At 38.2% G+C, this 16265-nt stretch overlaps 1 protein-coding gene across 1 annotated transcript in view; it reads right to left on the reverse strand.

The window, feature by feature from the left end:
- Window positions 1-5948: 5948 nt before the first annotated feature.
- Window positions 5949-16265, reverse strand: part of FAM89A (family with sequence similarity 89 member A) — a 12948-nt gene continuing 2631 nt past the window's right edge. The window contains exons 2-3 of the mRNA XM_072409269.1: window positions 12917-13201; window positions 5949-8593 (exon numbers count right to left, since the gene is read on the reverse strand). Of these exons, the coding sequence (XP_072265370.1) occupies window positions 8330-8593; window positions 12917-13165 (513 nt within the window). The 5' untranslated portion in view covers window positions 13166-13201 and the 3' untranslated portion in view covers window positions 5949-8329. The remainder of the gene's footprint in view (window positions 8594-12916; window positions 13202-16265) is intronic.

Consider the following 16265-nt stretch of genomic DNA (forward strand, 5'->3'; position numbering starts at 1 on the left):
GATGCAGGACAACCCCGGAGGGATTGGACTGCCCTTTGGTATTGAAGGTAAGTGTTTTTTTTTGTTGTTAAAGTTTTGAGTTTAGTTCCTCCTCAAGAAAAAAACACTGAGCAGGGAATGCATTCAGGTGTGGACTGAATGAACTCCTGCGTATCCTGGCTTGGCCAATTAGGATAGCCGAACCTGGGACAGTGGAAAAAAGAAGGCAGCTTTGAAACACAAATTTTTTTCCCCAGCAGCAGAAAGATTAGTTAACATTCATTTGAGTGCAGCCTTCCTTTCCATGAAAGAAGTAATATGTCTATCCAACCTAAAAACTCTTTATATTAAGGCATCTTTTTATACCCTGGCTATCTCACCTCCAATTCTACCTCCCTATTTGACCAAACTCTAAGCATCTTTGTGGAGATCTCAGCCATCTGCTTACACTAAGACGGTTAAAGAAGACTAGTAGAGTTGGTTAGGTGGTAGAGATTAACCCTGTCACTACTCCTATTGACATAGATGTGCCGTGTGTACAATGTGACTACAGGCTATAGGACACCTGAACCTCCATACTATATAATACCTTACAGAAAAATGACAAGTGAAATTAAAGGTTTAATAGGAAATTATTATTGGTATATTTCTGGAAAACAGCTCGAGCAACTTCCTTTACTTTGCCAGCAGTTTTTCCAACAGTGCAAATTACTTTAAGTTTGTAGCTATGATTAGTTTTATGACATTATGTAGTTGCATTAATAAATAATATACAGCTATTTTAGACAGCAACAGGAAATCCATTGGAGTTTATTCATATTGCTGACTTAAGCTGTGTTACATTTGGATGCACCTGATGTAGATCTGCACTGTGAAAGTTTGTGCAGTGCAAAAACTAAAAATTTGGGTTTGTCTTTGGTTTCTTGAGTGGCCTAACTTACCACATTTGTTCGCGAAAAATCAAACATGCAGTACATCCCTGCAAAACATGCACATTTACCCCATTTTTTATCTATTTAAAGTTCTTGGAAGTACAAATTTTTATTGATCTGCAAAAAAACAAAAACAACAAAAATAAGGCAGCACCCTCCTTTTGTGTGTTAACATCCAGCATTTTGTAAACTATATGTTCGGACTGATGGTGAGGTTAACCTCTGCCTTGGAGAATACACTACACATAGCATCTGCCAATAGCAGCTCAGTAGAAAATAAATAGGACGGCAGTGAGTTCAGTACCGCTCACTGCTACTGCTATCAAATGTGCATGTGCTGGTTGTTTAAGAACCAGAGCTATGGTGTGAATGACCAAGTGGCTGGCAAGGCGCCAGCTGTCAGAAGCTGCTCAGGATTGCTTGATCCTAATGGGCTATAGGGTCTTATCCTGTCCTTACTGGTGGTAAGCCAGCCCAATTACCTTTTTGCTAAACTACTCAAACCCCCAACACTCTCCTAATTTCTATAACATAGACACTACAGTTATGAGGTGGTGCTGAGAAGTTCCTAGCTTTGCCCAGAAAGAAGAGAGCTAGAGTTATGAAATAACACATTTACTCAACACATTCCCCCCTGAGACTGGTGCACTTGGTACAGCGTAGTTGCAGCTTTTCTAGACCGTTCAAATAAAAGTCCTTTTGGTTGTCCTCAAAACGTTGCCCCTTCAGGTGTTTCTTTAAATTCGGGAACAGATAATAGTCCGAAGGGGCCAGGTCAGGTGAGTAGGGGGGATGGTGGACCAATTGGAAACCCAGGGTGTTCAATTTGGCAGCCACAACATTGGACGTGTGTGCAGGTGCATTGTCCTGCGAAAAAAGGATCCCTTTGGTCAACATTCCACGGCATTTCTTCTTTATTGCCTCCTTCAGCTGATCCAGGAGGTTAGCATAATACTGTCCGGTTATACTAGAGCCCTGAGGTAGGTAGTCCACCAACAGAATACCATCTTTGTCCTAGATTACGGGCACCATGACTTTTTTGTCCGATTTCTGGGTTTGGAACTTCATTGGCCCAGGGATCCGCTGTGCCGCCATTCCTTTGACTGTTCCTTGGTTTCAGGATCATTGATGTGGAGCCAGGTTTCAACCTCAGTCACTAACCTAGCCAAAAAGTCCTGTGCAGCTTCAAAATAGGCCAAAATGGCTTTGGATGCTTCAACTCGTTCATTCTTCTGATCATTGTTCAAACATTTCGGTACCCACTTTGCTGAAAGCATGGGCATGTGTAGGATAGTGGTGATAACAAACCCAACACGCTCCCGTGAGTTGTCAAGTAACTGGGCTATCTTTTTTGTGGATATTTGCCGGTCAATAATCAGCTCATTGACAGCATCGCAGGTTGCCGGGTCAGTTGAGGTTGGGGGTCGCCCACTGCGGGGCTCATCTTCAATGGTGAAATGCCCAGTCTTGAAACAAGATTTCCAGGTTTTGACAGTGCTGTAGGAAGGACACTTCTCCCCCAGTGTTTGTGACATCTCAGTGTGAAAGTCCTTTGCTGACCTTCCCTGGAGAAACAAAAACATCATGAAGGCCCGTAACTCCAAGGACGTGAAACTTGCTTGTGCCTCTGCCATCACAGCTTCTCGCCAAAAGAAAAAACAGTTTTAAGAATCGCAAAGACCTGATATTTGCACAGTTACATACCAAGATATTAGGCTGTCATTTGCCCCCACACTCATGTTTCTATTTCATCTGGAAGGGGGCAAAACCAGGAACTTCTTAGCACCCCCTTGAATTCTGTCATCCAGGGCAAGAACATTAAAGTTAAATCCCTTGAGATAACTCAGGAAGAGTGAACAGGGTAGCTCTGAATTTCTGACGTTACGTACAGGTATTTTTTCCATCTGTGAAGCAGATATAACAACAACTTTCAAAGGCGAGCAAATATGAGAAGTTCATTGGTAGGGCTTACATATAAATTATCCACATCAATGTATTTTTTTTAAAATGTGTGGATGTCACTCTACTTCTTTATAAATGGACCCCTAAAAAGTCTAAAATATGCCTAAAAAGGTTACATGTCCACAAATTACTTTTTTTTTTCACATCAACAAACTCTTTTGGGATACACCAGTATATAGTACAAGAAGATGAGTGTAAAAACAAGCAAAGATATAATTTACAATCTAGTTTGACCTTTAACAGTTGGTTAAACATTTCTCGGAGCATGCACTATGTAAAACAATGTCTGTTGAAAGACATGAAAATCAGATGACTAGAAAACAGGAAGTGTAATTAAAGAATGTACAAAATAACTGGAAGCATGTCGCCCTGTTAATCATCCTTATGATAGTTCACCACCACGCCTTGATAAATAATTATACATGCAACAAATAATGGTAAAAGTGTCACCAAAGTCACCTGTAAAGGAAAACAAACTAATTGATTTGTGTTTTTATCTAGTGAGATGAAATTGAAGTGAAAAGTGGCGTTAAATAACATCACCTCTGTATGTGTCAAAACTAATTTTCTTCCCATCAAATTTACAGTTACACAAAATATATATTTCCTACACCAAATGGTTAACCTGATTTACTTTCACCATCATCTGGAGCCTGAGCCAACTGGTGCAACTCTCAGCTTCCCCCTGTGGAGGTCAACTTGTATTTGTTGAGTAAACAGAGAAAGGTGATTCTACCTAATGCAGGGGGTCTGCAAACTTTTTGGACTACTAGGCCATTTCAGGAGATGAAGAAGGCACACTAGGCCAGAAGAAACAAGGTGTCCAAGGAAAGGTTTTTTCCAACCATGACTGCAAGCGAGTAGCCTCAGTCTTCCGCGGTCTAGTCTCTGGACCTGTGCGCGTGCTTGGCATCAAAATGCCCCTTGAGATTCGAAGGTTTGAAAGTGCTGTTGGTGTCGTTGCACACTAAACATAGGGCTTTGTTGCTGTGTTGGACGAAGAATAATTCATCGGTCCATTCGGGGTTGAAGACACAATGTTCGAGGTCAACTTTCTGGAGACTGGAAGCTGCACTCTTTAGGCATAGTAATTGGGGTTACTGTGCGGGAACTCGATGATATTGCGGGAACTAGGGGGGCGTTGGGCCGGACTGGAATACTAGCTAGGCCGGGTTTGCAGACCTCTGACTTAATGGATCCCCTACTTGTACAGCCATTGCCACAACCAAATCTAATGTACTGAAACATGGGATTTATGATTTTTACTCAGATAACTTAGGGACAAAAGCAGGTAGGATATGGGTAATGTTTTATTGTGAGCTATTTCAAACTGTAATTTTACATAAAGGAGATGCAATATATAACAAATGGGGAAGCCAAATACACATGTTTAAAGTCTATTACCTGCCAGTCAATTGCAAGTGAGACAAAATGTTAGTGTGTTTACAGAGGTTGGAGTTAAACAATAACATTTTAATCCTATTTTATTATATTTAATGTCAAGGCAGCACTTTACCTGCTCTTGTAATCTGCATTACAAGATTATTCAGCCACAGTATTGGATAAAATGTTAGTTGGTATCTTTTTAGAAAGTGGGTTACAACAGTCACCTGCACACACCTGTAAATTCAGATGCAGAACACCTACAAAGCTTATAGTATTACTTGCCCTAGCAGGTTGATGTGTCATTTAGGCAAACTAATAAGACCATACAGAGAGGAAGAAATGTGGGTGCAACAAAGAGTGGAAATTTCTACCACTCCCAATATCCCTCAGCAAAAACTACTTTGTCTCATTGTCCTGATTATTTGGCAAAGCTTAAAATAACAGTGGTAGTTTTAAAATTAGGAGCATGACGACAGTGTCTGTACAAATGCCCCTACCAAGCCACTTACATTTATTGTTCTTGCCACCACTCCCCTTTCTCCTTCCCCTATTCATCACAGTTAGCACTAAATTCCCCAGTGTCCGGCTGCTGTTAGATGCAAGCGAACTAGTGATATCACTCATTTGTTGATGATACTCAGACCTAGGATCTGAGGTCACATTATACCCTATACTAAAAACACATTTTCTTTTTTTGAAGAACTAGTGATATCACTCATTTGTTGATGATACTCAGACCTAGGATCTGAGGTCACATTATACCCTATACTAAAAACACATTTTCTTTTTTTGAAGCAGCAAGAGTTTAAACCTACTTGTGTTAAATAAAAAAAAAGAAAAAGAAAAAACACACTCCAACATCACCATAAATTTGAATCAAACTAGAAAGCCAATCTTGCTCACCATTAGTTTACTGTAAGCGAGACAGGTGTATGGGTTTAAAAGAAACAATAAAAACATGACTTGTTTTACACCAGGGTGCTTAATTAGAAGAATCAAGCACAAGTTTTTATCATGGATGCTTATAGCCCTGTAGACGTTCTTTCTTACAATAAAGCCAACAGTAAATAGGACACACTTTCAATCATATTTATGCTCTGTTCAACTCCAGGAATATGGACCCAGAGTGGATGAACTGTATGAACACAATGGCATAAACATGCGGATCTTAAGGTGACAGCAACAATAAAGAACTGGTCAGATCATACTGGAATATGTACATAATGGAATCAGTCAGGAACCTTTTACTATACATTGGAATATGTTAATGACAGACAGCAATATGCGTAAAGGGCTGGGCTCCTGAAAACAAAAAACAAATCAGTTTTTCAGGGAACCCCAGCAATAATTACTATGTCCACATCTCACAGTACATTAGTGTGGTGCACAGTGGGAAGAATGTCACCCTCACAGATGGCCAAAAAGATTATTGGTATCACCTAAACTGACCTGGGAGGCACAAATGTATCATTTGTGCCTCCCAGGTCAGTTTTGCTCAAGGAACCCCCAGCAATCTGGAATAAAATGCATAACTATAGAAGAAGGATAGGTAATGTATACTGGAGCTCACATTGATTATGGGATTTCTCAACCAAAAGAGTTAGAATTTTAGGTTGTGTAAAAAGAGACATATTTGACAAGTATTCTGAATAGTAATATAGTATTAAAAACTATAGAAAACATACAGAGTTGAGTATGCATCCTTTTTATTAGAGAAAAAATGTATGACTGTTTATTCCTAAATAAATATACACATGATCAACATAAAAAACAATAAGCAATTCTTTTTCATAAATGATAGCAAAGAAATGTTTAAGGATACAAAAAAACATAAAGACAAATGTTCAACTTGTACAAGTTAGGCTCAATAATATACTTATTTTTTGCATTTCTGAGTATTTTAAACTTGTATTATATGTATTGTATTTGTCTTTTTTTTTTTAACGGACCGATATGTGGATCTGCAAGCTAAGTGTAGAACCAACACACAACACAAGAAAGTGCATTAAAAAAAAGAAAAAAGCAAGCAGCATATACAATAAAGTGTCAAAGCATTAAATACTGGTCAAAATAAAATTATGTAAAACCCAAAGAAAAAAGGGAGGTGAACACATTCTGTGTGTACGAAGTTACAATTTAATGAGATTTGTGTGGGTAACAGTGCTTGAGCCTAATGGTGCTTATGTTAGGTTCATGTAAAAGGCAGGAATAAAAAAAAAATAATAATAATAAAGTAAGAAAAGGCAAGTGACTTGTGCTATGTTTCAGAGACAATGCTGCAAGAATGCACCCTGAAATAATTTTGTGTTTGGAAAGGCTTGTTCACACACGTCAGTATTGCAGTTTGGTTTTCATCTTGGTTTAAAGGAAATCTATCATGAGAGAGGCATGAAAGCTGTAACAGTCAACCTTTTTTTCTGAAAATGTTGGCCTGTCTGGTCCTTTTCAAGAACAAGTAAAAATATTGGAGGATCTTACTTTTCTGCATATACTTGCCAGGTCAATAACTCAAAGTATTAATGAGGGTTACACTAAGCCCAGCTACTCTCATTCTCAAAAAGAAGCCAGCAATAGCATCTTCTGGATTTCTCACAGAGATTTCATTTCATTAAGGAGAGATTGACAGACGCTGACACTTGCATTAGGATTATTAATTTCTGTAAATATTTGCCCCCCTGTACTAAGCAGCTTGCCAAAAATGCCTATTAGGGAAGTAATAGAAAGTTCCTGAAGCACAAACTTTTAGTTATCCTATGAATCCCTACAGATAAAGTAATCTGAGTGTGTTCCCTGTGTATGGACACTGTTTCTGGTCCAAGAATCATCGTAAAGGCTTGAACTGAGCATGATACAGTCAATGCTCTCCCTGTTCAGTCTGAGCAGTTTTATTACACTGATGCATTGGATGATAGCATTATTATTATTACATATATATAATACAGAGATGCCTGTATGTATATAAACAGCACTCCTATTAAAAAGGAGAACAGGGACAAATCATATTTGCTTTAAAACCCTGCATTTATTTAAAAAAAGACATTTGTCTTCTTTAATGGCAGAACTATCCTATTATATCTCATCTCACTGCAAACACCTGTACAGGTATGGACTGCAATCCTTTCAGTCACATTGTGTGGGTGATAAAATGTGTGGGTGTTAGATACAATGACATTATCTGTGTAAAAGATACAATGGCATTATCTGTGAAAAAGATACAATGGCATTATCTGTGAAAATTTTATAATTAGGGCAATAAGAAGCCAAAAGAAGGTGAGGGTCCACTACTTTACTGTTACTTTTGTGCACTGGATGTAATGCCTTCTCCACAGACAAAAAATTAAAATAAAATATAGAATACCATTATCTCTTCTAGATTATGTATCCAGCAGCTATTTATTAATAATGAAACTATTAACCTAAAATTTGGTTGAATGAATTTGTATTTTGTATAGCGTTTGTCTGTATTTGCTAAAGCCACCTCCTCCACGATTATTTAAATCTAGGAATATATAATTAGCTATAATATAGTGCTGTATTATAAAATGGCTATACACACACACGTGAAAGGTGAGGACTAAAAGTATTAAAAGTAACCACCTCCCAGGTAATTATACTCAATTTAGAACGTCAGTGCATAAGGAACCTGCGCTGATAAGTAATAACTAGCCTGGGATTTCACTGTGTGACTGATATGTCTGAACATTCACTGATGACATTACCAATGCATTGTATGAAATAATTAAACATTCCCTTGGCGTATGTAAGAAATAATGGCATACACCATTGCTTAATAGGTGATTTAAGGCAGATGATGGAAGCCTGTATGATTAAACTATTATTACTTTGAGTCACCAATATAACACTTTATATGCTCTTTGTCTAGTCTGTTATCAAAAGTGCTTTTGGATGTCAAAGGCACTTTAAAGTTTCTTTTGAGTTGCTTATAGCAACGGTATTGCCCACAATGGTGAGCAGAAACACAGCACTCTTTAGAAGCAGGTCTGAAAAGGTTTATGTTGTGGTTAACAAACCCCCTTCTATAAGCAAGGTGGGAATGTCCAGCTTCTTGGTTAAATGTTCTCTAGTATCCAATCCTCATTGGAAAGGGAAGGTACAGTCAAAACAAGGTTTCCTTCAGAGTCTTCTCTGCCACCTTTATGGAGGGCACTGGCTTCCTGGTAGTATTCTTCTTCCTCATCAAAATAGCCGTTTTCCATAGCATAGGAACATTCTGCACTGGAAGCAGCCTGACAAGCACCTTTATATTCTTGAATTGATTCATAAAGTGAATATAGCTGGCACAGGAGAGACATGTCGAGTTGTCTTAGCCCAACCTAATAAACACAAAAACAGAAAAGCTCTTATATAGTAATAAGTACATAGGCTTATACAATAATTCTCCAATCACATAAATAATGAACGTGATGGCCATGCAAAGAATAAATTATTTAGTTTATCCACCAAATGAATGCTTAAATATTTATGTTTTGTGTGTGCTTGAAAGATTAAAAACTATGTTTGGCCTGCAGGACTCATGCTGATAGACAAAAGCAGAGAAATTCTACTTTCACAGCAAGGCTGTATCCTACATACACAAACAACATTGGAATGCTAGGCAAACAGCCAAATGTACACTTAAAATAGGCTTATCAGCCAAAACAATAAAACCACCTGCTTATATTGTGTAGGCCCACTTTTGCTCCAAAAACAGCTTTGGCTAATCTAGGCATTAACTCCACACCTATGAAGGTGACCTCTGGTACCAAGACTGAAGTTATGTACACATTTCCAATAAAGGTCTCAGGAGATGTCTGTTCAAGATCATTCCCATTGATAGTAGGAATGAATGAAGGCTGTATGTTCTATGAAAAGAGGACAACGAGTAGGTGAAACCCCTCCATGCCCTCCTTCATGGGAAACAATCGGTAGCACCTAGTGATTGAGCAGAACAGATTACAGACGTGTCAGAGGACGGTGGTGCAGATGCTGGATTATCGAACGAGAGGATCACAAAGTTCATCTTGAAAACAGTGCCCATATGTGACAACAGAAGGCACTAAGGTTATTATGGTACTAACCAATTTTTTCCTAAAACATTACTCAGAAGGGTACTGCCATCTGAAAAGATATAAATATCAAATCACACAATAGAACCAGTTTATTTGCTGACACAAAGCATGTTCAGGGTGTTCCTGAAGCCTTACTAAAATAGAGACTATTTAGATTGCAAAGAGAATGCAGACTCAGTTTAGTAAATAAGGGCGAAGATGTGTTCATTTTAATAAACCAATCATGTTATAGCAACAAGTCTGTTTCTCCTCCTTATATTTTATTCTACCTATTTTATACCTTTATAAATAAAATAGAATAGAATATATTTTTTTCATAAAGGTGGCTGCATTATTTCTGAAAATCAGGAGAACCTAGATTTAGGTTTTCATTAAGACATCCATCATCTCTAAAATACTTCAGGACATTCCATGTTCCTCTAATTTTATCATTAGTGTCAACCAGAGCCATTACCACTAGATCATGCGCAGCTCCATGTAACAATTGGTCCATTATTCAATCCACAAAATGTCAAAAAACACTTAATGGGGACAGATTGCTCTCTGTCCATCCAACAACAGAATCCCTATCATCATAAATATGGATATTTACAATGCAGCTGTTATTCCGCTTGCTGATGGATTTTCTGCTGCAGAACTACCATGCACATGCATCCCGAGTCATCTAAATATTCATAATTATTGGGGTGTGCAAGTTTAGGAGTATCTATTCTGATGCACTATCCCCATCACTTCTTAATAAAACAACACATTTGGGAGTCACTACAGCACACTTCATATAGCATGGTTGATTCCAGTATAGGAATATATTGTTATAAATAATTAATTTAAAAAAACAGTATTCATATAATGCCAACATATTACGCAGCGCTGTACATTTAATAGGAAACTATAATTTTTTAATGTGACCCAGCTACATACTTCTTATTTCAGTTTTGCTCATTTCAAGCACTAGTTGCCCGGCTGTTATGTAAATCTAATGACTTGAATACTTGTGTCACTGACTTTGCATGTAGATAAGTAATTTACCAGGAATGTGCTGTCTTCCATAAAACACATCTGTCAAACTACTATGTTTGCAGATTTATTGCTCAGAAAAATTAAAAATCCTTTTATATTAACACATGTTTTTAGGTGTCCTTTACTATTCATCTGTGAACAATATAGTGAGGCTTGAAAAAATATTGACAAGAGGAGGGCATATCCTAGTATTTATCCTTCTGAATAGGAAAACAATTAGGTCATAAATTCTACGGATATCCTCCAGTTTCACAGAAAGCGCCTCACTTAACTTTTACAATGCCTGTGTCCTAAATATATACAGAATTTATGCTGAGAAAATGTGCCATTTATCCTACCACAGACACATACAAAGGATGCCATTGTGTGTTTGTTTTCCAGTGTATTACCTATATAGAAAGTGTCAGGGTCTGTAATTATGACTGCTGTGTAATGAAACATTACTTTTAGCATACTATTTATTCCTATGTTAAAAGGACAGCTATAAAGGAAAAAAAGGCAGTAAAGAAAACACACTTATATAAAAACACATACATAGATAATAAAAATCACAAGCTGAGTGAATAAACTCACAACAAACAAGCACATTGATATGCAAAGACAAAGATATAGGTCAGTTAGGCTACGTACACACGTCCAATGGTTCTCGGCCGATATCGGACGAGAATCTGGTGTATGTACAATGCCAGACTACAAACAGTCTTAACGGATGTGAAGGAGGAAAAAGCACAGCGGGGTGCCGCTCCGTCATTCTCCTCCTCCCTTTCCACAGAGCAGCGCAGTGCTGTATGTACAGCACTCGTTCATGTATTGTGCAGTCGTTGGAAAGGACCGTGAAAAATCCTTTCCAACCACAAATATTGCATGTGTGTATGCAGTCTTAGGCAAGAAGCAGTTTACAGCTGTGTCCAGACAATGATACTGTAGAGTCAAAGATTAAACCCCATAATCGATATGAATATCTGGTATTTGTCTAGAAGCCAAATTATGAGTTAACTGAGGAGTGGCAGATACAGATTTGTTCCTGTTATGGCACATTGAGAATAGTTATTATTTATATGATTGCTGTCAGAAACACCAGAATGGATTCTGGAGGAAAAAAATGTTATACCAACTGCTCAGCAAAGCAAATTGCTGGCCAAAGAAAAGAACAGAGCTTTTCAATACAGATGGACAATTGCCCATTACATACTGCGAAAATAATTCAAGAATTTTGCAGGCAAGGAAGTGGAATATTCTTTGATTGCCAAATCAATCACCTGACCTCTGATCTTACAAAACGTGTATTTCTCTTTTTGAAGGTTAGGCTATGTACACATGTCAGATGGTTCTTGCCTGATACGTCAAATCAATGAATCACCGACTGTGAACGTCCGCAATAAAAGTCAGTGGATAAGAGCGAGGTGTCATTTGTTCGCCTTCCCCCCCGAACCTATAGAACTGAACAGCGCTATGTGTACATTGCTCACTCATCTGTCACTTTTTGTCGCTGGAAACGATCAAGGAAAGATTGTTTCTAGTGACAAATATTAAACGTCTGCAGTCCTGAATTAGTGGTCCCCTCATCAGGACCGCGGACTTTAGGAATATATATTTTGCTTCAGACGTACACAAGTTAGACTTTTGTTGTTGAAAATGATCTTTCACGATCCTTTCCAACAACAAAAGACTAAAAGATGCAAGAACGACGGCCGTGCACACAGCGCCATTCTGCTCTATGGAGAGGGGAGAGAATGAACGAGCAGCACCCCACTCTTACCCCTTCACCTGTATTGCAGGTCTGATCCATGAACGACATGTGTACAAAGCTTAAGTGTCCAGGGTGGATTAGAGAGGAGTGTGTGGAGTTATTATATGCCCAGAGATTAGCTTCAAGAGTAAACTATTATATTGACTCCACAGCTAAATAGATTTTTTTCAGAATCAGCACATTAAATATACAACAACAAATGTATAATTTTTTGTGCCTCTAACTGCTGGGTACATTTTAATTTTAGCACTTCATTGTAGGATTCTAAGCTACTAATATGAGGAAAATAGACTTAGTCAACCTTGTCGAAAATTTTAAAAATGTTTCCAACATAACTTTAGCACCTAATGCACAGAATAGGGTGAAGCGGAAGATGCACTGCATGACCTTCCCCTGCCATTTTCAAAAGTTGAAGTTAACAGGTCTTCTCTGCAATAGCAAGCTGCTATGGCTGACAATGTCAAGCAATACCTTGCTAATAAACCTTCTTACAGTAATACTTGCTAAGCTTACTTAAGAGTCATAAATTACAAACAGTCATTAGTGGGCACAGTAAGACCAGCTGAACTGGGGCACTTTTGTTAGCATATGCCTGCCTGCCTGCCACTGCATCTGATGAGAAGCCAAACTGTTTGCAAATACCAATAAATAGCCTCCCAATATTTACTTGGAAGGGTACAAAGCAGTCTAACAGCCTAAAGCTCTAATATAAACAGCAAATCCACTAAATAGAATGTAAGTGTGTTGTCTTTTATTTCAAGCATTATTTGAGACTTTGAATCGAAAGATTTTAAAAAACAGAAAAAAAGGAAACTTACCATCTCTTTCCTAAGCAGTGCCAATGCAGCATCAAGGTTGGGAGGCTTTGGTATTGCATCTGAGCCGCCGCTAGAGCCGCCACGACTTAAGTCATCCTGAATACGGGATTTCTGCGCATAGACCCTCTCCAGGTCTCGCCACCCAGAACCTCCACTTGAATTGAGCAGACCACTAAGGCTCTTTGGCAGTGGAGGCAAGCCTTCCATGCAAGGCGTCAGTGGAGCGATGGCTGTATGTGAAGTACTCATTCTTAAGACTTCAAGATCTCATCCAAATACCACTACCTAAATAATAACAGAAGAAAAAATGTGTTACGACTTTAAAATCTATGTTATGGATATTTACATACAGGTTAGTAAGCTATTATGGTACTATGCAAGACAACAGGTTTTTATGGTATGGCTACAGAAGTGTCACAGAGATTTAATCTTATCCGTCTTAATGTTTAGGAAAGCATCTACAGTAAAATCACCATGCACTCATGTTATTTTCCTCTGTACCTTTGAATGTTAATACTTACATATTTCCAATTTAACCCTTTGATTAGGATTTTTGATTAGTTTTGTTGGTTGAATTGCAGATTATACATTAGAAATAATAGTTGTATGTGTTATGTGTCAACATGGACATTTGACAGTTTTAACATAAATTCTTTTATGATGTCTACAGATGATCAACAACCATTTAAATCCTCAGAGTCTGGAACAGGAAACCATTGCAAACATGCTTGGATACTACTCAGATACCTGACCAACACATCTCAGAAAAAGCACTCATCTTATTAGTGATCAGCCAGGGATACCTAATCCGGATAAGTCTTGTGTCAGGGAGTTCTTCTAAGAGCAATAAAATGCTCTGAAAAAAACCAGCACGCTAATATCATCCAACCACCATCTTTGGTTAAAGTGAATTAGTAGACATTTTGAGCATGTCTGATACACTTTTTTTGCAAAATTAATATTATAATCATGAATAAGTGTTCTAACCAGCCCATAGATTAATTGGATAGTTTCCTTTTAAGAAAGTCAGCTTTCAAGAAAACTTTAAACTTGGATATAGATATTACAGTAGGGATTCCCTGAAGACCTGGAAGTTATTTTAAGGTTCCCTGTGTAAAAAAAAAAAATTGTACTGACAACTGTACCGGAGTATATAGGTTGTAGACAGGTCGGCCGATTTGCTCACAGAAAAAGGACATTGCATTTCTGGCAAGATCAACAGGTATTTTCTGTACTTGAATAAATTGTTCTTACCCTGAAAAAAATATAAGTGCAGCTACTACATCTGAGAACTGGTACAATATACTATATGAAATGGTGTGTAGGTTTTAGATAACCTTGAAGATTGTTAATCTAAAGGTTTGTACATTCACTGGAATAAATCTTTTGTGATAATTTCCAGTAACAGATGAACAAATGAATGCTGCATACACAGCACTGTTTTGTTCAGTGGAGGAGGGAGAAAAACAAGTGACACCCCACTGTTCTCTCCTTCATAGGATAGTACCGTAGTCATTCATCAATGCATCAAGACAGACTGATTAACACTGCCAGGGGATAGCTGTAAACATCTGATGATGCATGTGCATAGCTTTAAGGCCACCTTGCACATAGGGTGACACCTCTGCAATGTGATTTTACTGCAGAATTTATGCGTTGTCATGGGTTTACAGAAAATGAAAATATAACATATATGTTGGCAGGATAAACATGTAATAAAATTTTGCTACAAGGGTAGTGCTACTGACAGACTGGTATTTGATGATTTGCCAATAGTTACATTTTAAGATTATAGTGTTTACATGGTGGCTGCTTTTGATAGATTGATTTTAAATGTAAGTCCCCCTTTGCTGATGACACACTAAGGACTAGTTCACACAGGCAGTGGAGACAGCAGTTCTCCAGCGACTGACAACTCACCTCTTGATTGGAAGTCTCAACGGCTATGCACATTCCCTAAGTAATGAGTTTTTCATTGTATGTACAGCGTAACGTGATGCATAAAAAGCAGGGCTCCAGATGCAGGCCTGAGCATTGCTTAATTGTAAATGAGCTCTATGAAGGTCTAGTTTGATTAAATAAAAATCCCTAACATGTGTCTAGTGCTACCCACACTGGTCAATATTTCTAACAGATTTGTTATGCAAAGTGAATAGTAAAAAGCCAGTCTGCAGAGCTGTGTGTGCATCCTGCACAAGTGACAGATACACCAAAGCCTGCAGAGCCTGATCGAGTAGGATCGCTACAAAGGACATTCTTGAGAAGAAAAAAAGGGAGAAGTAGCACTGCTATTCTGTGTACCCGTCAGAGAGCCTATCATATGTGCAAGCCGGTGCTAAACAGGTAACTTGCTAAGTGATGAATAGGTGTATATTAAATGTAATGCAAAACTATTAGATAATAGGACCTTCCCTATTGTTGCTTGATGGGCACATTGATCAACAATTTTAATGCTTTGCCCAATTGATACCTCTCCTTTCACTTTGACCCACAATAACCTTAAAGCGAAACTAAACCGAAAAAAAAAAAAAATCCCTCGATGATGCTGGCCCTTCCCGCGATCCAGTCCCACGTCTTCCTGGAATTCCTCTTCGTTCCGGCACTGAGGAAATGCCAGTGCCACCATCTTCATTCTTCACTTCCTTCTTCTTCCTCAGTCTTCTTGGCCCATCATCCTATCTGGCCTGTGCAGGTGTGAGATCGAGTGATATAGCCCGCTGTAAAGGAGGAAAAAAAGAGAGCCGATCTCACTGCACTTGCATGAGATCAGAATCTCTTTCCCTGAATAGAAAAGATGCCCCTTCTGCGCATGTCCAAGATTAGAGCATGCGCAGAAGGAGCACCCAGAGCCTCCAGGGGTGCATGTGACCTAGATATCCTGGAAGGCTCTGAATGCTTTTTTTATTTTTTTTTTAAAAAGGGTGTTGCACTTAAAAAAAAAAATTAAAAATTAATACCATTTTTCAGTTTATGTAAAGTGAAAATGTTGAGTTTAGGTAGGCTTAACTTTAGGTAAAAGGAGCCCTCCCTTCTTTTGGTGGCTTAAAACTTTGAGGTGCCATTAATTAGGCAAAGAGTGGGGGCTGATTTCCAGGTGTAACCAAATAAAAAGATTAATATCTGATAAATCTGATCATTTTCCCGGTCATTCACCTTTGTATAGTTGAATAGCTGGTAATATTTCGATATGAGTACCTCATACATCTGTTACTTGTATCACCTTCATATATATTTTAATCTTTATTATTGACTCTGCATAAGTGACACCATAGCTTCTGTCTGAGTCATAACCCTCTCATCCCTTACAAGGACATAGGCAGAGAATAGTTTCATGGCTAAAACAAAGAAG

This window comes from Pyxicephalus adspersus, chromosome 4, assembly GCF_032062135.1.
Source record: "Pyxicephalus adspersus chromosome 4, UCB_Pads_2.0, whole genome shotgun sequence".
NCBI classification, from domain to species: Eukaryota; Metazoa; Chordata; class Amphibia; order Anura; family Pyxicephalidae; genus Pyxicephalus; species Pyxicephalus adspersus.